Source organism: Lepus europaeus, chromosome 8 (assembly GCF_033115175.1).
Source record: "Lepus europaeus isolate LE1 chromosome 8, mLepTim1.pri, whole genome shotgun sequence".
Lineage (NCBI taxonomy): Eukaryota > Metazoa > Chordata > Mammalia > Lagomorpha > Leporidae > Lepus > Lepus europaeus.
In genome coordinates, this window is record NC_084834.1 from 8956844 (window position 1) to 8984083 (window position 27240).

At 40.1% G+C, this 27240-nt stretch overlaps 1 protein-coding gene across 1 annotated transcript in view; it reads left to right on the forward strand.

Moving 5' to 3' along the window:
• Positions 1–27240, forward strand: part of TLL1 (tolloid like 1) — a 234370-nt gene that overhangs the window by 198506 nt on the left and 8624 nt on the right. Inside the window, exons 17-19 of the mRNA XM_062199000.1 lie at positions 4803–4928; positions 6653–6780; positions 25724–25937. Of these exons, the coding sequence (XP_062054984.1) occupies positions 4803–4928; positions 6653–6780; positions 25724–25937 (468 nt within the window). The remainder of the gene's footprint in view (positions 1–4802; positions 4929–6652; positions 6781–25723; positions 25938–27240) is intronic.

Consider the following 27240-nt stretch of genomic DNA (forward strand, 5'->3'; position numbering starts at 1 on the left):
ATTGAACTGTGTGTGCTGCATTATGTGTGCATCCATAGCTAGGCATTTATCTGCTTCTTTTTTTTTTTTTTTTTTTGGACAGGCAGAGTGGATAGAGAGAGAGAGACAGAGAGAAAGGTCTTCCTTTTTGCTGTTGGTTCACCCTCCAATGGCCTCTGCGGCCGGTGCATCACGCTGATCCGAAGCCAGGAGCCAGGTGCTTCTCCTGGTCTCCCATGCGGGTGCAGGACCCAAGCACTTGGGCCATCCTCCACTGCACTCCCGGGCCACAGCAGAGAGCTGACCTGGAAGAGGGGCAACCGGGATAGAATCCGGTGCCCCAACCGGGACTAGAACCTGGTGTGCCGGTGCCGCAAGGCGGAGGATTAGCCTGTTGAGCCACGGTGCCGGCCTTATCTGCTTCTTATCTTGAACATTCAGTTTGAGAATATTCCCTCATGGATGTTTCTGTTGTGCTGCGTGGACCATTTGCTTCTTTTTTTTTTTCCTACAGATAAGAAAGCTTTCTGCATAGAGAAAATTTTTATTTTTGAGTCTTGCAAGAACTTGAGACAGGTTGCCACTTGAGTTCCGTCCAGTATGTATTATTCATAGACCAATGACCTCTGAGAGTCTCACAGGCCCGCTGCAGGCTTCTGATAGGAAAATGCCACCCCTGTGCCTCCTAGTAACGAGCCTTCTCTATATCCAATGTGGAGAAATGAGAAGCAGATATGCCCTTCCCAAGGAGGGCACCCATTCCCATTAATAGAAATATTTTTATTTCTCTTCAACAAAACATTTTTTTCTCTCTCAATCACTAACAAAAAATGTCCTTTCTTTTTGTGTCTACTGCATGAAAATGCTAGAAAATTTCAAATGAATTATTGATAGAGCTCTCAATTATTGAGTGTATCATGCAGACATTGTGAGAAACATTTAAAACTGAACCTTCACTCTCCTTGGATTTGGATTTGTCAATAGGTCTGTAGGGATTGTGCCCTACAAGAAGGAAAGAAAAGTGAAAGCAAAGCCCCATCATGCTGCTGATAGTTTTTTCCTCCCTAGTTTGATGAGCTTCCACAACTAAGAAGTCTAGAAAATGTTTACAGAATTCTTCTTTATGTTGTATTTATTTCTCATCACTGCGGATGATCCAAAATTGCGGACCCTTTAATTTGAAAAGTAGGCTTCAAATCGCTGTGCTCTGTTCTAAACTCGGAGACATCTTAAGCTATTAAGTTAAAAATGTAGCTTTTTGGGGGCATGATGATGTCAAACATCTGGATAATTTTAAGTAATCCATTGATTTCCTGAAATTTTCTCTTTTTGTACGTCTGACACATGGAGGTAGTTTCGCATGATACTTTTTCTAGACATGATAACTTGCGTTCCTGCTTCTAACAGTATTTAAAATAGGTAGCTAAAATTTAGAGTAACCCATAAATATATTCTAGGGCCCTAATGAATCTTAATTTCATGTGATTTTGATTAAATTAGACAGAATAATATATGGGGGTGAAGGTAGGAAAATACTGACAAACCAGGAAAGTAACAAATAACATACGTGGGCAATAATGACTATAAAAGTGGTAATGTTTCTTCCCCTTCTATTTCTCCTCTTCTTCCTCCTCTTCCTATTCTCTTTCTTCCCTTTCCATTCTTGCTCTTCCAAAAGTTATTTTAAATTTATCATTTTCCCAGCATATCAGAACTTTGAATAGTTGACTACAAAGGATAGAATTGATTTTTCTTTCACTTGTATTTCTCTCTAGTTACCATTGTCACAGGTCACTTTATATGCTATCCACTATTAGAAATAATTATACTGGGCCCAGTGCTGTGGCGTAGCAGGTAAGGCCACTGTTTGCAGTGCTGGCATCCCATGTTGGCTTCTGTTCAAGTCCTGGCTGCTCCACTTCCGATCCAGATCTCTGCTATGGCCTGGGAAAGCAGTGGAAGATGGCCCAAGTCCTTGGGCCTCTGCACCACGTGGGAGAAGCAGAGGAAGCTCCAGGCTCGTGGCTTCAGATCGCCCAGCTTCAGCCCTTGGGGCCATTTGGGGAGTGAGCCTGTGGATGGAAGAACTCTCTCTCCTCTCTCTCTGCCTCTGCCTCTCTGTAACTCTCCTTTCAAAAACAATCTTTAAAAATAAAAAGTTTAAAAATAAAAATAATTATAAATAGAAATATTACCTAGTTAAATGACATTGGAAGTAGAATGTCTAGATGTTAGGCATACTTTACATGTAATACTTTACATGTTAGAATTGTTTTCATTATAACATGAGTTTGTATTCAAGCACTGAGCAGTAATGTATGTGTTATTGGATAATATACACATTAATGTTTGTATTTAACATTTTTGTATCTGTCATGCATGGTATTCCAAATGGAGGCTTAAAAAGCATGACGTGGGCAGTATTTATTTATTTATTTTATTTGTTTGAAAGGTAGAGCTGCAGACAGAGAGAGGAAGAGACAGAGTGAAAGGTCTTCCACCTATTGGATCACTTCCCAAGATCTGAAGCCAGGAGCTAGGAGCTATCTCTGGGTCTCCCACATTGGTGCAGGGACCCAAGCACTTGGGCCAACTTCTATGGCTTTCCCAGGCCATAGCAGAGAGCTGGATCAGAAGAGGAGCAGCCAGGACATGAACTGGCATCCATATGGGATGCTGGCCACTGCAGGCAGAGGCTCAGCCCACTACGCCACAGTGCAGGCCTATGTGTGTGGATGTCTTTACCTCCTCAGGGTTGGTCCCTGTGCTGTGCATTGGTCAGTGTTCATCGGTTCATTACCAGTCAATGGCAAACGTGAGCTAATTTTCTCTAAGGTACATGCTAATGGTGGTTGCATTTCTGAACCACTCTGAAAAGCCTAGTTGACCTACAATACAGCTAAAGTTCACTCTCTTATAGATTCAAATCTATAAAACCACCATTACATAAACAGTTTCATAGGAAATATATGTCTATTTCAGAGTAATTCTGGCACCAGGAATTTCTTTATTGGTTCTTTGCATTGAACAAAAAGAAAAGGTTTATTTTCTGTAGTCACTCATGAGGAAACATTTTGCTAAAGCTTTTTAAATACAGAGTCTCTGGGAAGCCACAGTAAGATAATAACTTTCAATAATTTACTGCCCGACTGCCTGAATTAGAAAGCACAGGAGCTGACACCGTGGTGGTAGGAAGTGTGGTTTACCATCCAGCCCTTCGGTATGGGACGCTCATAATTCATAAGCCATAATTTGCATTGTTGATACAGTTAAGAGGATAGGGGTTCAAAATTATGATCAGTTACTCTAAAGTTAATTTTACAAACCAATCCTCTATTAATTTCTGATTTCTTTTACATTTTATTACCTGATGTTCTTTTAGGGAATAATTTTCTTTCCTCCACTTTGTAAACATTTTTTCTTAGTCTCCATAGTCAGTGTTACGCTTGTTCTTAGCCAAAAGGCCAAGAAGCAGTCCATAGTCAGTATTAAGAGTAATGGAAGTGTCAAGAACAGATGGAGAACACTAAACCCTAATTATATGGATTCTGATATCTTCTTTAAGATCTGTGAAATTGCTTGTATGGATTTGAAATATTCCAGGATTGTCAGTGCAGGGCTGTATCCTGTAACTATGTATGGGTTTGTCATGCAATGAACCTCCAAAAGTAGAAAAATAGATGCAACTTCAAAGACTACTATAGGCTTACTTGATAAAAATACCATCTCTAAACCTTTCTCCATAGCGTGAATATTGATTTGATTAAACACACACACACACACGGAGCAAAAACAGTGTATTTTGCATGCCACCCTGAGCTCCCCAGTTCTCACTAGAAAAGTCAGCAGAACGTGTCAACTCTGAATTCAGCCTAAGCCCTGATCTGACTGTAGGGCACCCCTTTTCTTCTCTCTGTGTAGAGGGAGAGGTCGTAGTGGTGAGACAACATATGTGAGTGTCAGAAGTCTGCCAGGTTCGCTTTAATGGACTATCCAGCCATGGAAGGACAGCTGAATGGCATAATGCAATAGCTGATGCCTCTCACTGGATTGACTTTCTGTTAGTCTAGTTTGGCTTTTTTCCTTGTCATGAATTTTCTGGCTATTTCTTAAAGCTCATATTTCCCACTCTAACCTCTTATTTTTCTCTAGCACACCAAACCACCCTTTTAGGGGATTACTTGTTAATAAACTGGTCTGCCAGAGTAGATTTGTTTAAAATACATAAATTGAGTTTCTTCTTTAGGATAGTCTAATGGTGCCTTTTTTCTATCTTGGAATGTTATGAAATGTCCAGATTCATTAATTTGATGTTAATGAAAAAAAAAATCTAAGTCATCCTACTGAGTGATTTTTTAAAAAGGTGATTACACACAAATCTTGGAACCTTGTTTAGCCTCTGTCTGCACACCATGGTTACTGCACTGAAGGGTTTTCCTCCACTTAAATGCCATTTTTTGCCTTTATTTAAACTCACAATTTTAAAGTTGGCAATAAATGTGTAAGATTAATTGGACAAGGATCTGTTGATATCCTTTCTCTTACTCAACACTTCTACTCCATCACAGAAGTACAGGAGGATCACAAGTTGTTTCCCTGGCACAAATGGTCTTGGAAACTCAACATATACAAGGCCCCAAGCTAAAAAGGAAAGAGTAAATCTAAGGCACTATACTCTTTTATTCGTCTTAAGTTGGAAACAGGAAAAGCTGTGACTTAGTTTACCCTTTGCCAGCTTAATATTAATTATGACTAAATGCCTCTTTTGATATGCTTTGTTTCTAAAGCTACTTGCTAAACTGTAGGGTTTATCTGTTTGCCAGACAAAGACGAATGCTCTAAGGATAACGGCGGGTGTCAGCATGAATGCGTCAACACAATGGGAAGCTACATGTGCCAGTGCCGTAATGGATTTGTGCTGCATGAAAATAAGCATGACTGCAAGGAAGGTATGGGTGGCAACGCTGTTTTTCTTGACGAAATGTAACATTTCATGTGGTTTTAGTAAAGCACTGCTTTCACATAGAGTTGACCAATCAGTGAGTAACATCACTGTTGACCACTAAAAGGTCAAACAAAAATTCCGGGGAGTGCTCAAAGATGCAAGGCATACTACTGAAAACCTCATAATTGTATTACCTAAAGATTTTGCACTTCACACATGGGTGACCTTAGAGTAATTTTGTGTAACAAACATAGAATTTGCTTTGAGGTCATCTGGTAGCCAGAAAAATCACATGATTTCCCAGTCTTTGAAGAAAAGGCCTTGCAGCACTATCCATATTTAACCTCAACTGTGCTAAATGTTTTGCATTTGGTGTAATATCCCACCCCAAAATATCTCGTGTATGTGCTGTGTAAGTGATGTCCTTTTAAATATCAGGAGTATCAAATTCAAATGCCTGCCAAAGGAAAAACATTTGAAAATGGTAGATATTGTGTCATTTAAAGTGTCATGTCATGGTCTTAGCCAAAGAAAGCATACTAGTGGCACAGCAGAAGTCTATCAGATATTGTCCCCAAGCCCTAGAAAATTTCAAAGATTTTTTTAATCATATGCATCTAGAGATTTTTTTTTCTTTTTCCTGTATGATATTTGTAATTGGATAAGGTGTGCTATTAAATCAATAGATTGAGAACCACCTGTGTGCCATGAACATGGCCCAGAGATACAAAACACATTTGAAATTTGGGGCAGGCATTTGGGCTAGCCCTTAAGATAACTGTGAACTACTTTGGAGTCTGGGTTCAAGTCCTGGCTCTTGCTTCTAATTCTGACTTTCTAAAAACAGACCCCCAAAAGGCAGAAATGATGGCTTAAGTAGTTGGGTTCTTGCCATCTACGTGGGAAACCTGGATTGAATTCTCAGCTCCTGGCATCAGCCTGGCCCAGTCATGACTCTTGTGGCCATTTGGAGAGGGAACTAGCAGAAGAGAGTCCTCTGCTGCCTTGTCTATCTACCTCTCAAGTGGAAAAAAAATTGGAAATTTGATATTAACTATGTGGAATAAGGTTATTTAAATTATGAAAGTTACAAGAAACTTCATGTTAATTGAATGAGCTGTTCTTCAAAGTTAGTTCAGAAGTTTTCTCCAGGACTAGTAGCTGTTCACTTATTTTTCTCATTAGTGCTTCATTTTTCTTCCATGAAATTAGAGTTAGATTATTTTAACAGCTAAAATTATGGCTTAGAGTATTCAAATATATAATTAACTAAGGGAGAGGAAAGATGTAAATACATGATTCATAAAGCACCTTAATGATGTTAATTAGCTGTAAATGATGTTTCTGTTCATTAGAAAAAAAAAGAAGTGAAAATAGCATAGTCCATTGATTTTTATTTGTGGTGTTGTATTAAATATTGTGTCCTTACCCAGTGTTGATATTCTTGATTGTGAATAGATGCTGCTGTATTAATGTCTGAGCCTACAGACACAGAAATTGTCTGATTCACGGGAAAACACTCAGTTTCCTGAGTCAGACCACAGACTGCTTGGTCGTGTCCAGCAAGGTATTTGTCAAAGCAGATGGGTGTGATAACAGAGACTGGAATGATGACCAACCAGTGTTCCAGAAGATCTTTCAACAGGGTGGAGTGCAATGGATTCTTGCTTTCTGGTCCGGTCTGGGGTGAGAGCTGCACACTGACTGATGTTGTTGTTGTTGGCACAGCTGAGTGTGAACAGAAGATCCACAGTCCAAGTGGCCTCATCACCAGTCCCAACTGGCCAGACAAGTACCCAAGCAGGAAGGAATGCACGTGGGAAATCAGTGCCACTCCAGGTCACCGCATCAAATTAGTAAGTGAGCACATCGTGTCAGTTAAGCTGACTGCCCGAGTTGTCCATAACGAGCACCTGGGAGTAACGTGAGTGCTTACTGAATTCAGCCAGACTAGTTGGCAGGTGGAAAAGATTTTCCTTCTCGTGCTTTCCTGCTTACATGAAACAGATCCTTGATTTCTTAGATCAAGGTGGCAGCCACATGGTTCTGCTCTTGGATTCTTATCCTGGGTGCTTTAAATAGCATTACCAAAGTTGCTGCAAAGGGGTAGGCTCCTCTTCCCAGTGTGTCATGATGTTTCCAGATGGGGAAAATTAACAGAGGGACAAAAATGCAGAAATTCAGCAAGAAGACAGTAGAATTATCAGTCACTTAAACACAACGCAGATATGAGGGGCAGAGTTTCACAAAGTTCATGGAACATGCGTATTATGAAAAAAAGACCTACGCATAGATTTTAAAAATGTTTATACCACATAAGCTTAGCTTTTAATTCTACTTTTCATGAGCTTTTTGAAGTTCCCTTGTGCTTTTTGTATTTTTTTTAATTTTTTATATTTAGTTTTTGACATTGAATATAGTTTATAGATACAATTCTAATATATCTTCTTCTTCCTACCTCTCTTCTTCTCTTCCTCCTTCCTTCCTCTACCTTCTTTGCTTCCCTCCTCCCTTCTTTCCTTTTTTCCTTCCTTTCATTTTTGTTATAGAATATTTTTAATTTACATTACAGTCAAAGGCTTAATGCTCAAATAAAAACTTTAACAAGTAAAAGCAAAACAACCCTACTAGATCTGTCAGCTCTATATGATTCATTTATGAACCATGCATGTTTTTTAAATATTTATTTATTTATTTGAAAATCAGAGTTAAGCAGAAGAGAATGAGAGGCACAGAGAGAGAGAGAGAGAGAGAAGGAGAAAGAGGCCTTCCATCTGCTGGCTCACTACCTAATTGGCCGCAAGGGCCAGAGCTGCGCCGATCTGAAGCCAAGAACCAGGAGCTTCTTCTGGGTCTCCCACGTGGGAGCAGGGGTCCAAGAACTTGGACCGTCTTCTACTGCTTTCCCAGGCCATAGCAGAGAGCTGGATCAGAAGTGGAGCAGCCGGGATGCGAACCGGTACCCATATGGGATGCTGGCACTGCAGGCGATGGCTTTACCCACTACGCCACAGTGCCAGCCCCTGCGTGTTTTTTATAATAAAATAAATTTTGTATTGTGGTTCGTATACTGTTGGCTATGCAGAATGCATTTTCCTCTATAGAGGGATACTGCTATCCTTCAATTTCCCCCACGGTACTGCTCTGCAGGAGTAACTCCAGTATGAATATAATGTTTGTCATCCTTGCTGCACCCTATGAGTATTGCATTCTGGCCTGGTTCTTCTGATAGTAAATCATTATAGGCTACATGCTTCTGCACATGGAAATCCAATTTTCCCAGCACCATTTATTGAATAGACTGTCCTTACTCCAGGGATTGGTTTTGGATCCTTGATCAAATATAAGTTGGCTGTAGATGTTTGGGTTGATTTCTGGTGTTTCTATTCTGTTCCATTGGTCTATCCATCTGTTTCTGTACCAGTACCATGCTGTTTTGATAACAACTGCCCTGTAGTATGTCCTGAAATCTGGTATTGTGATGCCTCCAGCTTTGTTTTTGTTGTACAAGATTGCTTTAGCTATTCGAGGTCTCCTGTGTCTCCATATGAATTTCAGCATCATTTTTTCCAGATCTGAGAAGAATGTTTTTGGTATCTTGATTGGTATTGCATTGAATGTACAAATTGCTTTTGGGAGAATGAACATTTTGATGATATTGATTCTTCCAATCCATGAGCATGGAAGATTTTTCCATTTTTTGATATCCTCTTCTATTTCTTTCTTTAAGGTTTTGTAGTTTTCATCGTAGAGATCTTTAACATCCTTGGTTAAGTTTATTCCAAGGTATTTGATTGTTTTTGTAGCTATTGTGAATGGGATTGATCTTACAAGTTCTTCCTCAGCTATGGCATTGCCTGTGTATACAAAGACTGTTGATTTTTGTGCATTGATTTAATATCCTGCTACTTTGCCAAACTCTTCTATGAGTTCCAATAGTCTCTTAGTAGAGTTCTTTGGGTCCCCTAAATAAAGAATCATATCATCTGCAAAGAGGGATAGTTTGAGTTCTTCCTTACCAATTTGTATCCCTTTAATTTCTTTTTCTTGCCTAATAGCTCTGGCTAAAACTTCCAGAACTATATTAAATAGCAGTGGTGAGAGTGGGCATCCCTGTCTGGTACCAGATCTCAGCGGAAATGCTTCCAACTTTTCCCCATTCAATAGGATGTTGGCCGTGGGTTTTTCATATATTGCTTTGATTGTATTGAGGAATGTTCCTTCCATACCCAGTTTGCTTAGAGTTTTCATCATGAAAGGGTGTTGTATTTTATCAAATTCTTTCTCTGCGTCTATTGAGAGAATCATATGGTTTTTCTTCTGCAGTCTGTTAATGTAGTGTATTACGTTGATTGTTTTGCGAACATTGAACCATCCCTGCATACCAGGGATAAATCCCACTTGGTCTGGGTGGATGATCTTTCTAATGTGATGTTGCATTCTATTGGCCAGAATTTTATTGAGGATTTTTGCATCTATGTTCATCAGGGATATTGGTCTGTAATTCTCTTTCAATGCTGCATCTTTTTCCGGCTTAGGAATTAAGGTGATGCTGGCTTCATAGAAAGAATTTGGGAGGATTCCCTCTTTTTTGATTGTTCTGAATAGTTTGAGAAGAATTGGAGTTAGTTCTTCTTTAAATGTCTGGTAGAATTCAGCAGTGAATCCATCTGGTCCTGGGCTTTTCTTTGTTGGGAGGGCCTTTATTACTGTTTCAATTTCTTTCTCAGTTATGGGTCTGTTTAGGTTTTCTATATCTTCCTGGCTGAATTTAGGTAGGTTGTATGTGTCCAGGAATCTATCCATTTCTGATAGATTTCCCTGTTTGCTGGCATACAAGTCCTTGTAGTAATTTCTGATGGTTCTTTTTATTTCTGTGGTGTCTGTTGTTACGTTTCCTTTTTCATCTCTGATTTTATTGATTTGAGTCTTTTCTTTTCTTTTTTTAGTTAGTTGTGCCAATGGGGTGTCAATTTTGTTTATTTTTTCAAAAAACCAGCTCCTCGTTTGGCTGATTTTTTTGTAATTTTTTTATTCAATCCTATTGATTTCTTCTCTGATTTTAATTATTTCTCTTCTCCTACTAGATTTGGGTCTGGTTTGCTGCCGATTTTGTAGATCCTTGAGATGAATTGAAAGCTCATCTATTTGATGCCTTTCCAATTTCTTGATGTAGGCACCTATTGCTATAAACTTTCCTCTTAACACGGCTTTTGCTGTATCCCATAGGTTTTTGTATGTTGTGCTGATAGGTCTAAGAGTCAAAGGGATCACACAAACAAGACTAGTGTCTACTAATACTAACTGATAGAATCAAAAAGGGAGAGAACGATCCAACATGGGAAGCGGGAGACACAGCAGACCCATAGAATAGCAGATGTCCTAAATAGCACTCTGGCCTCAGAATCAGCCCTGAAGGCATTCGGATCTGGCTCAAGAGCCCATGAGAGTATTTTAGGCATGGAAAGCCAAGACACTCTGGCAAAAAAAAAAAAAAAAAAAAAAAAAAAAAAAAAAAAAAAAAAAACACCTAAATGAAAGATCTCTGCGAGTGAGATCCCAGTGGAAAGAATGGGGCCATCAAAGAAGGAAGTACCTTTCTCTGAAGGGATGAGAGAACTTCCACTTTGACTATGACCCTGTCGGAATAAGATCAAAATTGGCAAACCCTAAAGGCTTCCATAGCCTTGGCAACTCATGACTAGAGCCTAGGGAGATTACTGACGCCATAAACAAGAGTGTCAAATTGTTAAATCAACAACAGGAGTCACTGTGTACTTTTGTCTCATGTGTGATCTGTCCTTAATATGTTGTCCAATGTGAAGTAATGCTGTAACTAGTACTGAAACACTATTTTTACACTTTGTGTTTCTGTGTGGGTACAAACTGATGAAATCCTTTCTTAGTATATACTGAATCGATCTTCTGTATATAAAGATAATTGAAAATGAAAAAAAACTTGGTTTTAAACTGGAAATTGCATAGAAAATTAATTTATTTTTTAAAAAATATCATGTAGGATCTCTGTCCTTAATGTGCTGTACATTGTGATTTAATGCTATAACTAGTACTCCAAGAGTATTTTTCACTTTGTGTTGCTATGTGGGGGCAAACTGTTGAAATCTTTACTTAATATATACTAAACTGATAAAAAAAGGTAAATCATTATAGGCTACACCACACTTGAAGAGTTTAATGTAAAGAAATAAAATCATAAGAATATAGAAATTTCAATAATTTTTCAAATGGCTCTTTTTAGAAGCAGGAAGAGTGTCAACTAACAAGAATCAGAATAGAGTCTGGCAGGCACTATAATAAAAAACAGATATTTGCCTTCCTACTATGGAATTCCTTCTGGTTGCCATCTCTGTCAATGACATTCTAGAATTCATTTCAGGCACATTGGACGCTGGGAGGAAAACCTGGTAGGAGCTCCAAGCTGCCTTCCAGTCCTGTCCAAGGTCCTGACTGAGAGAGCAAGTCTCTGAACCTTTTGGGCTGAAATACAGAGACTCCGTTCTTTTCTCCAATACAGTTTGGTAAGGAAGTTAGAAAAACAGATTTTCTTAAAGACATTTCTTTCTGTAGACTTTGGTATCATATTGCTTCTCTCTGAAGAACTTCCTTATATATTTTATAGAGTATGTACAGAATCACATTTGAAAGATAGTTTCATTAGGTGTAGAATTCTAGGATGAGAAGTTAATTTAGCTGTCTTCACTTTAACACCTGATTCCATATTTTTCTAGGTTTCATAGATTCTTATGATTCTGTTGTAAATTTTATATGTATTCCAGTATAAGAAATGATCTTTTTTCCATGACTGTCTTCAAATTATTATTTTGTCCCCAATTGGAATATATTGTGTCTAGGGGTATGTGTTGTGCGTGTGTGTGTGTGTCTCTCTGTGTGTGTGTACAAAACTCATAGCATTTACCCTTCTCTGAATCTCTGATTTTCGTCTTGCCTCTGTATTGTGGTATCTGTCATTAAGATTCTCTTTTATTTTTTAAAATTTTTTTAACTTTAAGTTATGCAAGTTCCATGTATTTGCTATTTACAGATTTAGGAATGTAGTGCCACTTCCCCCTACCCCCCCCCGATTCTCCCTCCTGCCCATGCTCCAATTCTCCTGCCTCTCACATTCCCACTCTTACTTTTTACAAAGATCTATTTTCAGTTTACTTAATGAACATATAGTTTTTTTTAACTTTTATTTAGTGAATATAAATTTCCAAAGTACAGCTTATGGATTACAATGGCTTTTCCCTCCCACCCGCTACCCTCCCAACTCCCGCTCCCTCTAGTTCCCAATCATTATTTCTTCACACAGTTCTTCTGATTGTATCTCTTCTGGGATGGAATTACACGTGTACTGGATTTTTGGATTTTATCTTTTGGTTATTCCATTTTTTGCTACTCTGTTTCAATTTAAGTATGAGTAAATTGAACCAAGCTGTCTTCAGAGAGTGGCTATTTCATTGGCTGTCTTTAATCTGTTAAACACTTCATTTCTCTGAGCAGGCTTTTTTTTCCCCTCCCTTGGTTGTATTTATATTTGACTCATTCTTGAAGTTTCTGTCTGTGTTAGTCTGCTCAGGCTTCCATTACAAAATACCAGCCTGGTGGCTTAAGCAACAGAGATTGATTTTCTTATAGTTCTGGAAGCTGGATGCCCAAGATCACGGTGCCTACCAGGTTGGGTAGGGAGGGTCCTCGCTGGCTTCTGGGAAACCCCTTTCTCACTGTGTCCTCATTGGTTCTCCCCTTGAGTGCACACAGACACAGAGCTCCAGAACCTCTTAATCTTCATATAAAGATGCCAGTCCTACAGGATTTGAACCACACCCTCATTCATCCTTAATTGCCTCCCTTAAAGACCTTATCTCTAAATATATTCCCATTGGAGGTTAGAATTTCAGTATATTAATTTTGTAAAAAGATGTACTTATTTATTTGAAAGGCAGAGTTACAAAGAGGCAGAGAGAGAGAGAGAGAGGGGTCTTCCATCCACTAGTTCACTCCCCAAAATGCTACAATGGCAGAAGCTAATCCAGTCCCCAAAATGCTACAATGGCAGAAGTTAATCCAATCTGAAGTCAGGAACCAGGAGCTTCTTTCGGGTCTCCCATGCGAGTGCAGAGGCCCAAGGTCCTGGGCCATCTTCCACTGCTTTCCCAGGCCACAGTAGAAAACTAGATTGGAAGTGGAGCAGCTGGGACTCGAAATGGTGCCCATATAGGAGGCGGCACTGCAGGAGGCGGCTTTAACTGTTAATGCCACAGTGACGAACCCAAGTAATTTTGTGAATTGATGTTTTAAAAATAATGATAGTTAATTCATTTCCAAATATCTTTCAACTTACGAAATGGCCCATCTAACTCTGGACCCGTTTGTTCCTTCAGGAATTACAAGGTTTTTTGTTTGTTTGTTTGTTTGTTTGCCAATATTCTGTTTGAGGATCAAGACACAAAGCATGACTTTGCTGGTAACTGAGAGAGTCATATTCAGAAGCCAAATGCGAGGTTGCATGCAAGTATTGATGTTTGTGTTAGGTATTTGAATTTGTGGTCAGAAGAAGTAGCCGTGTAAGGCCAGGTTTTCTCAAACATAGCTCCATCAGAATTGCCTAGAAGGCTGGTTATTACCATTCACCCTAGAGTTTGTGATTCCCACTCTCCTATCTCACTAATCACATGCGTGTAACACCAGACTCCCCGTGTCACCCTCACATTCAGGGACTATGGAAAACGTGTTACAGCAGATTTGCTACTGACTCTCAAGTGATATGGTAGCTCTTTATTTTTTTCAAGTCTTGCCATTTTGAGATTTTGTTTTAAGATTTATTTTATTTATTTGACAGAGTTAGAGAGAGGTAGAGACAGAGAAAGAAAGGTCTTCCTTCTGCTGGTTTACTCCCAGCAAAGGCCGCAAAGACTGGAGCTGAGCTGATCTGAAATCAGGAGCCAGGAGCTTCTTCTGGGTCTCCCACGTGGGTACAGAGGTCAAAGGACTTGGGCCATCCTCAGGTGCTGTCCCAGACACATTAGCAGGGAGCTTGATCAGAAGTGGAGCAGCTGGGACTCAAACCGGTGCCCAGATTGGATGCTGGCACTGCCAGCCAGGGCTTTAACCTGCTGCACCACAGTGCCGGCCCCATTTTGAGAGTGTTGTTGCTCCTGCTTACAGAGTTTACCTACCTGCTGGTAATAGAACTGTTGTCTGATGTTATCTGCTTTGAAACATAGGGTGGGTATTTGGTTAGCAATTAAAACACTACTTGGGGCATTCGCATCTCATATCAGAGTGCCTTGGTTAAAGTCCCAACTCTAGTTCCAATTCCGGCTTCCTGCTTCATGGGAAGTAGTTTGGTCCTTGCCAACCACGTGGGAGACACTTGCTGGGTTCTGGGCTCCTGGCTTTGGCCTGGCATAATGCTGTGGGTCATGAGCACTTGGGGAGTGAGCCCAATGGGAAGTCTTTGTCTGTCTGACTCTGTCTTTCTGCCTTTCAAATAATTGTCCAGAATCTGCCCAGCCTTCTCCCCCGACCATCCCAGCTCCTGGTAGCCAGCATCGGCTCTGTCTCTGTGAGACTTGGTTTTGTAGATTTCACGTATTAGTGAGAGTGTGGTGTTTGTCTTTCTGTGCTTGGTCTATTTCACTTAGCATGATGTTCTCGAGCTTAATTCATGTCCTGCAAATGACAACACTTCTGCCTTTTTGAGGACTCAGTTATATTTCCTCAAGGATGTTTGCCACATTTTCATTACCCATTTATCCACGGATGGAGTTAGGTGGGTTCCATATCTTGGCTGCTGTGAACAGTGCTGCAATAAACATGGATGTGCAGATGTCTCTTCCACACACTGATTTCATTTCCTTTGAATAAATACCAGTAGTGCAACTGTTGGATCATCTGGGAGTTTTACTTTTCATATTTTGAGGGGCCTTCATACTGTTTTCCATAATGGCTATACTAATTTGATTTCCACCAATAGTTTGTAAGGGTTTGATTTTCTGTGCATTCTTGCCAATAGCCAACATCTGCTTTCTTTTCTCTAACAGATATAAGGTGACATCTTGTGGTTTTAAATTGCATTTCCTGATTACTATAATGTTGAACATTTTTTCATATACTTTTTGCCACTTGCATGTCTTCCTTTGAGAAATGCATTTTTAGGTCTTTGTCTATTTTTCAAAATTCATTTACTTATTTGAGAGGCAGAGAGAGAGTGAGCTCCCAATTGCTGCTCCTCTCCCAAATGATGAAGGGCCAAAGCTGTGAGACAGGAACTCAATCTACATTTCCCATGCTGGTATGAGGAATCCACCCTCTTGTACCATCATGGCTGCCTCTCAGTGTCTACATTAGCAGGAAGCTGGGACCAGGATCTGGGGCCAGGAGTTGAACCCAGGCACTCTGATGTGGGGCAGGAGCATCCTAACTAGTGTCTTAACTGTTAAGACAAATGGCCACCTTCTTTGGCCATTTCTTAGTTGAGTTATTTGGTTTCTTGATGTTGAGCTATTTGAGTTAGTTCTGTGTTTTGAATATTAGCTCCTCATCAGATATATGCTTTATAAATGTCATCCCTCTTCTGTAGGTTGTTACTCTTTCCCTGTGTTGGAACTTTATTTGATATGATCCTGTTTGTCCCTACTTGATTTTTTTGCCTCTGCATTTGGAGTTTTAGCAAATAAGTCATTGCCCAAACCCCCTGAGGTTTTCTTCTAGTAGTGTCACAGTTTCAACTCTTATATGCAGTCATCAATCCATTGTTAGCTTCTTTTTGTTTAAGGAATAAGATAAGAGCCCTATTGCAGTCTTTGGCTATCTAGTTTACCAACATCATTTATTGAAGGCTGTCCTCTCCTCAATTGTATGTTCCTGGTGTCTTCATTGAAAAGCCATTAACTATAAATACATGGGTTTATTTCTGGGCTCTCGGATCTGTCCCATTGATTTATGTGCTAAATTTCTTCTAAATCTATTTTTGGAGAGTTTTTTTTTTTTAAATTTTTATCATGAAAGCTGTGACTTTAGACAAATGCTTTTTATGCATGTATTGAGATGATCATATGGTTTTGTTCTTCATTCTCTTAATTTAGTTAACATGTATATTGATTTGCAAATATTGAACCAATGTATCACTGGAGCAAATCTCACTTGATCATGGTGAACAGTTTTTAGTGTGCCATTGAATTCAGTTTGCCAGTATTTTGTAAAGGGTTTTTGCCTGTATGTTCACCAATGATACTGACTTGTAGTTCTCTCTCTCTCTTTCTGTGTGTGTGTGTGTGTGTGTGTTGCCCTTGTCTGGCTTTGGTATCTGGGTAAGCAAATATTTCTGAATATTTCATCTTATCCATCTTCAAGTGAAGGAGAAAATGTCAGTAAAATCAACTCTTATGAGGCTAAGTTTTTGAATTTTGAGAGCCTTCCTATTCTTCTTAATCGAATGTTCCTTTAGGATTGTGTGGAGTGAAATACAGGAAGTGACTTGGAAAAGCAAACCATCCACTGTCTCTGAGATAACAGTAATTATACTTAATTTTATTTATTTTTAAGACTATAATATCAAGGCTATTTAGGAAATGTAGCAGTTATGAATGCCAGGAATTACAATAAAGTTCAATGTCTTTGGTGAGATAGACATGTTCCTGTACATTGTGTTCCCGTACCATACATGTATTCAATTCACAGGATGATTATTCATATCTAGTGTATATTACTGTACAATAATATGAAGACTGAACTATCCTAGGTCAGTGTATTACAAATTTACATAGGTTTAAGATTTTTGACATTACTGCACAATTATTTTCTTGTGTGCTTTACTCTACTCATTTATTACTGCATTGTAAACTAGCTTAAAGACGGTCAGCAAAAACAAGCATTATTATGTCACGTGGTTCAGGGTAGAGTTAGAATTTGAGTGGTGCTTTGATGACAATTCTTCTATTGCACATAGAATTTATTAATTGGGCAGTGATGTGCATTGGGTTACAATCTGGTGTGGCATGTCAAGGTGGCTTCAGGTGTCTTTCTGTCACTTTGAAGGAGAGACTGAACAGCTGACTTAACTGGGATGGTCAGAGCTATTATGTGACCATTCCTGTTACACCACAGCCAGTTAACCTGCTGGTTATGAGTGCTGGTTCAAGTTCCAGCTGCTGCACTTCCAATATAGCTCCCTGCTAATGTATCTGGGAAGACAGCAGAAGATGGCCAGTACAGAAGATCCCCAGTTGAGAGACCAGGGTGGAGTTCCAGGCTCCTGGTTTTTGGCTGGCCTATCGCCAATGGTTATGGCCATTTGGGGAATGAGCCAGCACTAACTTTGTAACTCTGCCTTTCAAATAAATAAAGTAAATATTTAAAAAATAATACTGTTTTCTTGAAGTATACCACCTATTATATACACAGGAAATCATGGAAGGGATTATCTTAATTTTTAAAGTCAATGTCCATTAATATAAAAACAATTTGAAAATAATCTGACTTAGATTATGTATATACTATATACTACATGATACATATGTCCATTAAATGTTGTACCTAAATAAATAAATTTTAAATTATCAAGCTAAGTATGATAGTTAGGTGTAAAGTTGTATTTAGAGGTGAGCATTTCAGTTTTTTTTAAAATATTCTTTCACATGCCTTTTCTGGCATACATCATACTCAAAAGATCATGTATAAATAAAATTAAAAGATACATTGGAGGGGCTTTTTTAAGTCTTTTAAGTCTATCCATTTAATTGAAAGGGAGAGAGAGAGAGAGAGAGAATCTTGCTATTTCATTCTCTCAATGGTCACGACATCCAGGGCTGAGACAGGCAAAAGCCAAGAGCCCAGAACTCAGTCCACGTCTGTCACGTGGGTAGCAGGGACTCAGGTACTTGGGCCAGCATCAGTGCCTCCCAGTGTGTGCATCAGCCATGAGCTGGGTTGGAAGTAGGACCTTACTTTAACCTTGGGGCTGCCAGTGATGCATGCATCCTAAGTGGCATCTAAACAGTTGTACCAAATGCCCACCTTCTTGGTTGGCAAAATTTTTTTGAAAATAATGGTTTTTTTTAAATTTTATGATACTTTCCATGAACTTTCTACATGCTAATAATTAATTTAATTTGAAAGGCAGAGAGACAAGCAGACGGCATTTAGATGGAGATCCTCCACCCACTGGCTTCTTCTCCACATGTCTCCAACCAGCTGGGAAAGGGCTGAAGCAAAGCCAGGAGTCCAAAACTTAATTCACGTTCACCACAGGGGAGGCAGGGGCCCAGCCACATGAGCTGTGATCTGCATTAGCAGGAAGCTAGAATCAAGAGCGGAGCCAGGACTTAAACCCGGGAGCTCCAGTATGGGATACCAACTTCCCAAGATGTGGCTTAAGCAAGGTGCCAAATTCTTACCCCTCATTTTATTTATAAAGCTGAGAAAATCAAGCTAGGAAAAAATAAGTGTCTAAAGACATTTAACAAGTTCATTCGAACACATTTTATGATACCAAACAATGTTTATATTAAATGTATAGATTTTTCAACATAATTGCCAAATATTGTAGTGTTAAATGTTTTTGGTGATAGAATATTACAATATTACTTAGATGGTTGAAAGTGGACTGAATTTTTGTCATTATATGTTTATGATGTGACTATTCCAAGTGATATCTTAACTGCTGTGACAAATCTCCACTGCCTCCATGAATCCCTGATATGTGTGTATTTAAAGTTTTTTCAACGAAAATAACCTGATCTTTTAAGTCCATTGTTCATGAACTTTTCTAAAAAAATATTTACTTATTTATTTGAAAGGTAGAGTTACAGAAGGGAGGGCAGGATGGAGCTGAGGGTAAGAGAAAGACAGAGATCCATCTTCCATCAGCTGGTTCACTCTTCAAATAGTCCCAGTGGTTTGAGGCTGGGCCAGGCTGAAGCCAGAAGCCTGGAGCTCCATCTGTGTCTCCCACATGGGTGGCAGGGGCGCAAGTGCTTGGGCCATCTTGTGCTGCTTTCCCGGGCACATTAGCAAGGAGCTGGACTGGAAATGGAGCAGGTGGGACTCAAACTGGTGCTCCTGTGGAATGCTGGTGTTGCGAATGGTGGCGCAGGTGGCTTCGCCACAATGCCTGCCCCTTCCATGATCATTTTTATTAAAGATTTATTGATTTATTTGAATGGCGGAGATACAGAGAGCAGAGAGAGAGAGAGAGAGAGAGAGAGAGAGAGAGAGGTCTGTTCCATCCACTGGGTCACTCCCCAGATAGCTGCAGGGGCCAAAGCTGTGCTGATCCGAAGCCAGGAGCCAGGAGCCTTCTCCAGGTCTTCCATGCGCGTGCAGTGGCCAAAGCACTTGGACTACCTTCTACGGCTTTCTCAGGCCATAGCAGAGAGCTGGATCAGAAGTGGAGCAGCTGGGACTTGAACCTATGCCTATATGGGATGCCAGCACTGCAGGCGGCAGCTTTACCCGCCATGCCACAGCACAGGCCCCCTATGAACTTTAAAAGTATCTTTGTTTGCCCCAATTTTTATAACACTCTGAGATACTCTCTTTATATGAGTATAGTAAGCCAGAAAGCTGGGAATCAGAGATTGGGAGTGTCCCGTACATTTTTGTATTTTTTAAATAAGTACCCTCTCATATGTAACTCTACAAATTAAAATATGAAGGTTTTCTATTTTCCAGTTCTTGAAAGTGCTCCCCAAATTAAAAAAAAACTGTGACTCCAGTAGTCAGTTGGTATGCTGCACAAAACTGTGCTTGGGCTGAGCGACACTGAGAACCAACACGTGCGTAGCCTCCAGTGGTTTCAAAGTGACACATGAACATGTTCTCAGGCAAGTGTCAGAGATGGGTGTGTTCCTGCAGGCGCTTGAGGTGACCTGGTGAGTTTGTAAAGCTTTAGAGGTGTGACCCTCAAACCCAGGCAATCTGCATGTACATTTTACCTTACTTTTCATTGAGGATTCTTGCATTCAGTAGAGATCTGTAATGTGGTGTGTACTTGCAGATATAATAATTTATGGAAAATCATCCTATTCTTAAGAGAAAGTTGTAATGATTAAGAAAAAAAAAAAAACCTGACATACAACAGAGAAACATGGGGGGATTAGTAACATGAATTTTGAACTCAGAGAGACGAGCCTCAGCTCTAACGGTTCTACCTACTAATCATGTTAACTTCAGAAAGACGGTGAACCTTTTAAAGCTTTGGTTGTTTTCATGTGAAAATCAGAGGCAATGCTTACTCATGGATTTTGGTATACAGCAAATGAACTCGCACACAAAGTTCATGTCGTAGTACTTTACTGTAAAGACTGATCATGGATTCCTAGGTGTTTGTGCTCATTTTCCTTACAAATCAGCTGTTCTGAGAGTGGAAATATTGGACCCTTGCTCTCTGCATAGGAAGAGTAGCAGCTGCTAAGGATGCCCTTGACCTGGTCCCCAGAGCCTGTGATGATGCCACTTGCACAGCCAAAGGCACGTTGCAGATGGATGAAGTTAAGGATCACAACACGAGATTATCCCGTATTATCTGGATGTGCCTGCTGTGACAGGAAGGCGGGGAGGCAGAAGGTCAGCGAGGAGAGAGACTGCACGCACTGTGGCCTGTGACGCGGGAGGAAAGGGAATGAGGGCAGGAATGCAGGCAGCTCTGGGCCCTGCAGGGACCCAGCCCTGCCCACCGGTTCTGGATGACTGGCTTTCACAAACGAGAGACTACACTTGTGTTGTTTTGTTGTGATCATGTGCTACAGCAGTGAAAACGAGTACATTTACCTTGCTAGTGTGTGTGTGTGTGTGTGTATTTAAAGCAGAGATACAGACTGCGTGATGATAGTACAGAACACTCAATCCAAAGATGATTAGAAAAAATGTCTTTGCCAGAGAAGGTATGAGGTTCTATAGGAATAAAGACAGATGGGGCCGGCGCCCTGGCTTAACAGGCTAATCCTCTGCCTTGCGGTGCCGGCACACCTGGTTCCAGTCCCGGTCAGGGCGCCGGATTCTGTCCCGGTTGCCCCTCTTCCAGGCCAGCTCTCTGCTATGGCCTGGGAAGGCAGTGGAGGATAGCCCAAGTGCTTGGGCCCTGCACCCGCGTGGGAGACCAGGAGAAGCACCTGGCTCCTGGCTTCGGATCAGCGAGATGCGCTGGCCATAGCAGCCATTGGAGGGTGAACCAACGGCAAAAAGGAAGACCTTTCTGTCTCTCTCTCTCAGTATCCACTCTGCCTATCAAAAAAAATAAATAAATAAAGACAGATGGAAGATCTCTCTCTCTCTCTCTCCCTCTCTCTCTGTCCCCCTCTCTCTGTCTCGTCTCTCCTCTGTTTCTGACACTCTGCCTTTCAAATGAATGAATAAATCTTTATTAAAAAACAAACCAAAGTTTTTGACATAGGAACATACTCAATAGACTAATGTGCTTATGTCATTTGTATTTGATTTATCACATCTCTAGGTTTTGCTAAGTTACATAGTTTCAATTTACAGGCTTCTATATAGGATATTTAGAAAAGTATCTGCAACTGTTGTCGTTCTCTACCAAGTATCCGTAAAAACTATATTTGACCGCACACGGGGCTCATGGACAACAAAATGCTTTTTTTTTTTTTAATCAGAAGATGAATTTGTATCCCACTCTGCCATTTTTCACCCCGAGGCCTCTAATCCTTCCAGTATCTTGTGGGGAACCAAATGACAGTGCTTACTGCAAACAGGAAAAGGTGAAATATAGCCAGGCCTATACGCTGTAAAGTTTATCTTGTAGCTGCTCAGATAGAATCAGGCTCTTGACTTCTCTTGGTTCATGTATTCACCCCAGCTAAAGTTTATTTCCATGTTAAGTGCAATCGTTTTATTAGCCTGTTCTTTGTGAATACGTGTAGCTGCTCTGCAGGGATTCATCTTCTAGCCAAAGCCTGTATTTTCAATAAGAGAACCTCTACAAATGCTTCCACGAAGGTCAGCATATGGAAGCCTGGCCAGGGGCCAGCCAGGTAGATTAGGCTCGCTTGGGTGTTCTGGAAATATCCAGTTATTATTTCCAGTCTGTAATTACAGTTCAATTTTATTTCTTTTGAACTGGAGTCCCAATCTCTTAGTTTGCTTATGGGAAATACATTAGGATTTCTGACTACAGCACATGGCATGTACTCTTTTTTTGGCCTTCATAGAACCTAGATTAATAACCCTAAAAATACTGAGATGGTTACAAAGTTTATCTGAAATACTTAAGGAAAATACATCAGGGACCAAAGTTGTACAGCAGGTTGAACTGTTGCCTGTGACTCTTAACACCCCACATGAGCACTGGTTCAAGTCTCGAGTGCTCCACTTCCCATCCAGCTAATGGTAATTGATTGGGTCATTGCCATCCATGTGGGAGACCTGGATGGAGTTCAAAGCTTGTGACTTCAACCTGGCCCAGGCCCAGTGGTTCCAGCCCATTTGAGAAGTGGACAGACAAATGAAAGATTCTCTCTCTCTCTCTCCCTCTGCCTTTTAGATAAGTAGATAGATAGATAGATAGATAGATAAATGATAGAGAGATAATAACAATAAATACTTAAGTTCCAAAAAATAATGTAGTGTTTAGTGGAAGCCACCTCTATAATATCAGCTTTGCCAGCTGCCCTGTCCCCACCGTGAGTTCAAAGGACTTCTGGGGACTCTAAGTGTCTTCTGGGAACATTCCTGTGGCCTTGGTTCCTGATGGTTGGCTATTTTCACATTCTAAACCCCTGAGATGCAGAGGGTCATGACTTGGCTTGTGTCATGGAATAACATAATAAATCATATATCACACTTTATCACTGTAAATTCTAAAACAATATTTTGTTATTTCAGTTACCCATGGTCTTCTCTGATCGCTTTCCGTGGCATAGGAACATTGTTTACTGATGTGAAGGGAGTATATATGGAGTTCTTTCTTGGTGGGTATCTCTGTGCTCTCAGGGCCAGCCTGGGGAGAGTTCAGCATGGGAAGGAGTCATGCCTTTGGATGCCCATGGTGAGGCCGTTAGGTCAGGCTGGTTTCTGGAAAGGCACCAGCCCATGTCTGCAGGTGACCTCACAAGCCTATTCCACGAGGAACATTCATGGATACCTTAATGCACAAGCATTGTTTGCAAATCTTGAAGATATGTCAGCTGTGAATCCTTTGACCAATTTGACCCTTGTCTCAGTCTGATCCTGTTAGTAATGTAACCAAAAAAATACTGGAGATAGCTGGCTCCAGAGCAGGTGTCAGCATGGCCCCAGCCCCCCAGCTCAATGCCACTTCTCGTGGCGCTGCCCTGTTGTGCTAAACAGATGTAATGATTACTTCAGACATCCTGCAGTTCACTAGGCAGTCACTTGGTTATCTCATTCACTCAATTCGGAATGGACCTAAGAATGTGTGGACTGTAAATTGTCACTCCACTTTAGCAACTGCCTGAAGCATATCCTGTTGAATGCCTGTACCCCCCTTTTTTCCTTCGGGGTTCTCTTCTGCACAGTGGGTTTCTTTGATGTTCATATTTATAGGTCAATGACTGTGAACCCCAGTAAGAAGAGAGAGTTCGTTGGCGTGCAATGATTTTCAGATATTATTGTTTTCCTGTTTTTATTTACTTTGGAGAAAAAACACCATTTTTCTGATTCATAAGTATGCTTTCATATTTCATAAAGAGCTCTTAATGCCTAGTGTAGGTTTTGGTCAGTGACAAACTGATAATGAGGACGGACATATGTGCACAGTGTTAGCAGGTGCTGGCTGAGCAACACCTTAGCAGGGGCAGAATAACCAGTTTTGTTTGGCCTCTGTATGAAGTCGGCCATGAAGGTGAGACAGGTGGTTAGATAAAGGAATCAATAGGTTTATCCAGAGAGCTGTTGGGATCCTCCACGTTTCCTGTGCTGAGTCTGCCCTACTCTGCCCTGCCGTTGGGTTGCAGAGACCAGCAAGTCCTAACCTTCAAGACATACTCAGCTAACGCAGCGTTCGTCACTGGATTTCCCGTCACTGGATTTTTGTTTGCAGTGAGATTCTATTTGTGATGTCCAAGCTGTTTCATTCTTGCATTCTTTCAACTTGAGAGGGAGAGGGAGAGGGAGGCAGAGGTTGGGTATGCTGGGAGGGGCAAGCTCCCATCTGCTGTGTCACTCCAGAATTGCCTGTGGTGGCTGCCGCTGGGCTGGGCTGAAGCTGAAGCCAGTAACTTAGTCCAGGTTTCCTCTGTGGGTGGCAGGAACCCAACTACTTGAGTCATCGCTTCTGCCTCCCAGGCTGCACATTTGCAAGAAGCTGGAATCAGGAGGCAAAACTTGGTATTGAATCCAGATATTTCCGTGTTGGACATATGGGACACACAGGTGTCTTAACTATGAGGCCAATCACCTGGTTGTCAAGCTTTTTTGCACCGCTCATTGTCTTTGGTTGCAGAAAATGAGCTTTTCAAAGTACCCATGATGATTATGGCAAATAATGTTCTAATGCTGTCGACACCATTTTCATTTATAGTTTTTAAGTAGGGTGCATTGCGGTGAGGCAAGAGAGACTCTCTTCCCAACAACTTCATTTCCTTCTCTTACTCCCTACTTTATATACATTGCTTCTTTCATTTCCTCGCTACTCCTCCAAAATAAATGATAGGAGGTGACGTGGTGTGGTATGGAAAAGATAATTGGGAGAAAACCATTCTTAGCTGTGCTTTGTGCATATCTTCAATTAAATTGCAGTAACTTTACAAAATTACATCAAAAATCATATATGCCAAACGTTTGTAAGCAAATGTGTTATGCTGCAGGGGTTGAAGCAAATTTAATGAAGTTTGAAGCACGTTTATGTGTCTTCACGTTTACTTTCTAAGTGTTTAGCTTTGCTCTATAAATGCAAGGAGGAGGGATGGTTTACTTCTTCAGTGTGTGATGGTTTCCTGGGGAAAGGAAAGAGCCTTAACGGGCAATGCCAAGTATCCTGTAATTCCTGGAATTAGTAACAGTTTGGCAATTGCAGTCCATTTCAGTTAAAGTGTCCTTTGTGACCTTTAATATGTTACACGTTTCATGATTTTTATTTTACATCTGCCAAGACACACACACAGAAATGAGTACACAGGAAACTTGCAATGATTTCTTCAATGACACAACTAATAGCGAAGCCTACCAAACTTTCCAAGATGTCAAGTAGGAAAATAAGTGTTCTGTGTGTTTGAAAGTTAAATTAAAAATATTCCACCTCAAAGTCATGTTAGTATTTTCTAATAATAGGCTTTGCAAGAGTGAATTAAAGAAATATATAATGAAAATTCCTTTTAGTCTTAAGTATTATATAAAGATTTATTGCATTTAAATTTTGTATAAGTACAATTATTACTTTTTTGGGTTTTCTTCTGGGTTTAAGAACTCAGAAGATGATGGCCAGTCATTTCTGATCATCAAAACCAGGATAAATCAATCTTTAAAAATGATTCTGTGAAATTTGCTGATGAATCAGTTGGATTCAATTGAAAATACCACTTTTAGTATAATGTTTAAATTAAATTAGAGTAATTGCAATCATAGAATTAGTATCAATGGCCAAATAGTAGAATCCCACCTGAAACAGTTACATTGTCTTCCTGGTTACATTTTCCCCAGAGATTAAACATTCCATTGATTCCTACACCCCTCTCAAAACTGTGCTATGTGGATTAAATCATTCTATCTTATTAGCATGTATTTTTTGCTTTATATACAAGAACGCCTTTTGAGTGAGTTGCGGTTTTTAAAATGCCTCTTTTTTTTTTTTTTAAATAGGCTTTTAGTGAATTTGAGATTGAACAGCATCAAGAATGTGCTTATGATCACTTGGAAGTATTCGATGGAGAAACAGAAAAATCGCCAATTCTTGGACGACTGTGTGGCAACAAGATACCAGATCCCCTTGTGGCTACCGGAAATAAAATGTTTGTTAGGTTTGTTTCTGACGCATCTGTTCAAAGAAAAGGCTTTCAAGCCACACATTCGACAGGTCAGCAAATTGGGCTCTCGCTTCTCCTCTCGACTAAGATTCAGGTTTCTCTTCTGGTGAACGTGTGTATTTAGCTCAGTAGCAGGATTGTCAATGAACCACCACGTGTAGAAGATGAGATTTCGCTAGAGCACTGTGACAAACCACATAGCTTCCTACCTAAATATCTTTGCAGTTGATAAACATTTAGGGGAAACCCCATAGTTTTAGTCTGGTGGTGGTTAGTGTAGCGTGGCCAAGTAGAACTATCTCTAGATGTATAATGTGTTTCGTATTAGCTTCAGCAGTTTGATTTATATGTGGTATTTTTAAAGTGTATTTTACTTAATAACCTACCTGGTTGGCTAGTTTCTGTGTGCACGTATTTCTGGAAATTGGTTTGGGGTTTGTCACTGTGTCTCACAGACCCTCAATCCTGACAGGGCTGTGTTATTCTTCCTTTCTTTTTTTGGTTCACAACCCAAGCTTTGTCCTAATCCTAATCTCTAGTTTGACTCAGAGATTTCAGCTACTTAGGGAATTTTTAAGAAAAATAGATTAATTTAGAAAAAATTGAAAATGTTATGCATAAATATAAAATAAGATTGTTTACAATTTGGGCCAGTTATATGTTTCATAAAGTGTCTAAGGAATGTCTTTTCATTCATTTTTTTAAGTGAATTGTAGCTGTCTGCCATCACTGAGCTTATATTGCCACCTAGTGGCAATGTTGATGCATGAAGGCTGCACTTCTGGGAGAGGAGGTGGAAACAGTATGACAACATACAAATTCAACCATAAAATTGTTAATGAAGTAATTTCTGTCATGAGTTACTGCCACCTGTTTTCCTTTTCTTTTTGTTTCACTTTATTTTAGAAAACAGGGTTTTAACTTTCCCTTTATGGAATTCTTTAGGTATATTATTATGAGTATTAGGATTATATTGCAGTCTGTGAGGAAGAGGCTGTTAATTGGCAAAATATTGACATGACTTACATTAGTCACGACTGCTCTATCAGTAACACAGGCAGTTCTTTCTCGTAAGTAATACAAGATTTATGGGTTGAGAAAATCTTTCCTGCACCATAGAAATTTCGTCTTAATGAAAGGTTGGCCCTACATTTGTCATTTACTCATTATGCATATGTTCCCGATGAGTGGTGACATATCGAAACGGTGTAAAATTGGACTCCTATTGCTTCACCATTGTTTTAAATATCTCAGAGTCCGTGGCATTTTTTCCCTTTGATATCCTGGTTACCACAGGTTCCAAGAATGCAATGTGAAAATATGCTGTAAAATTCTTGAAATAGCTGGCGATAC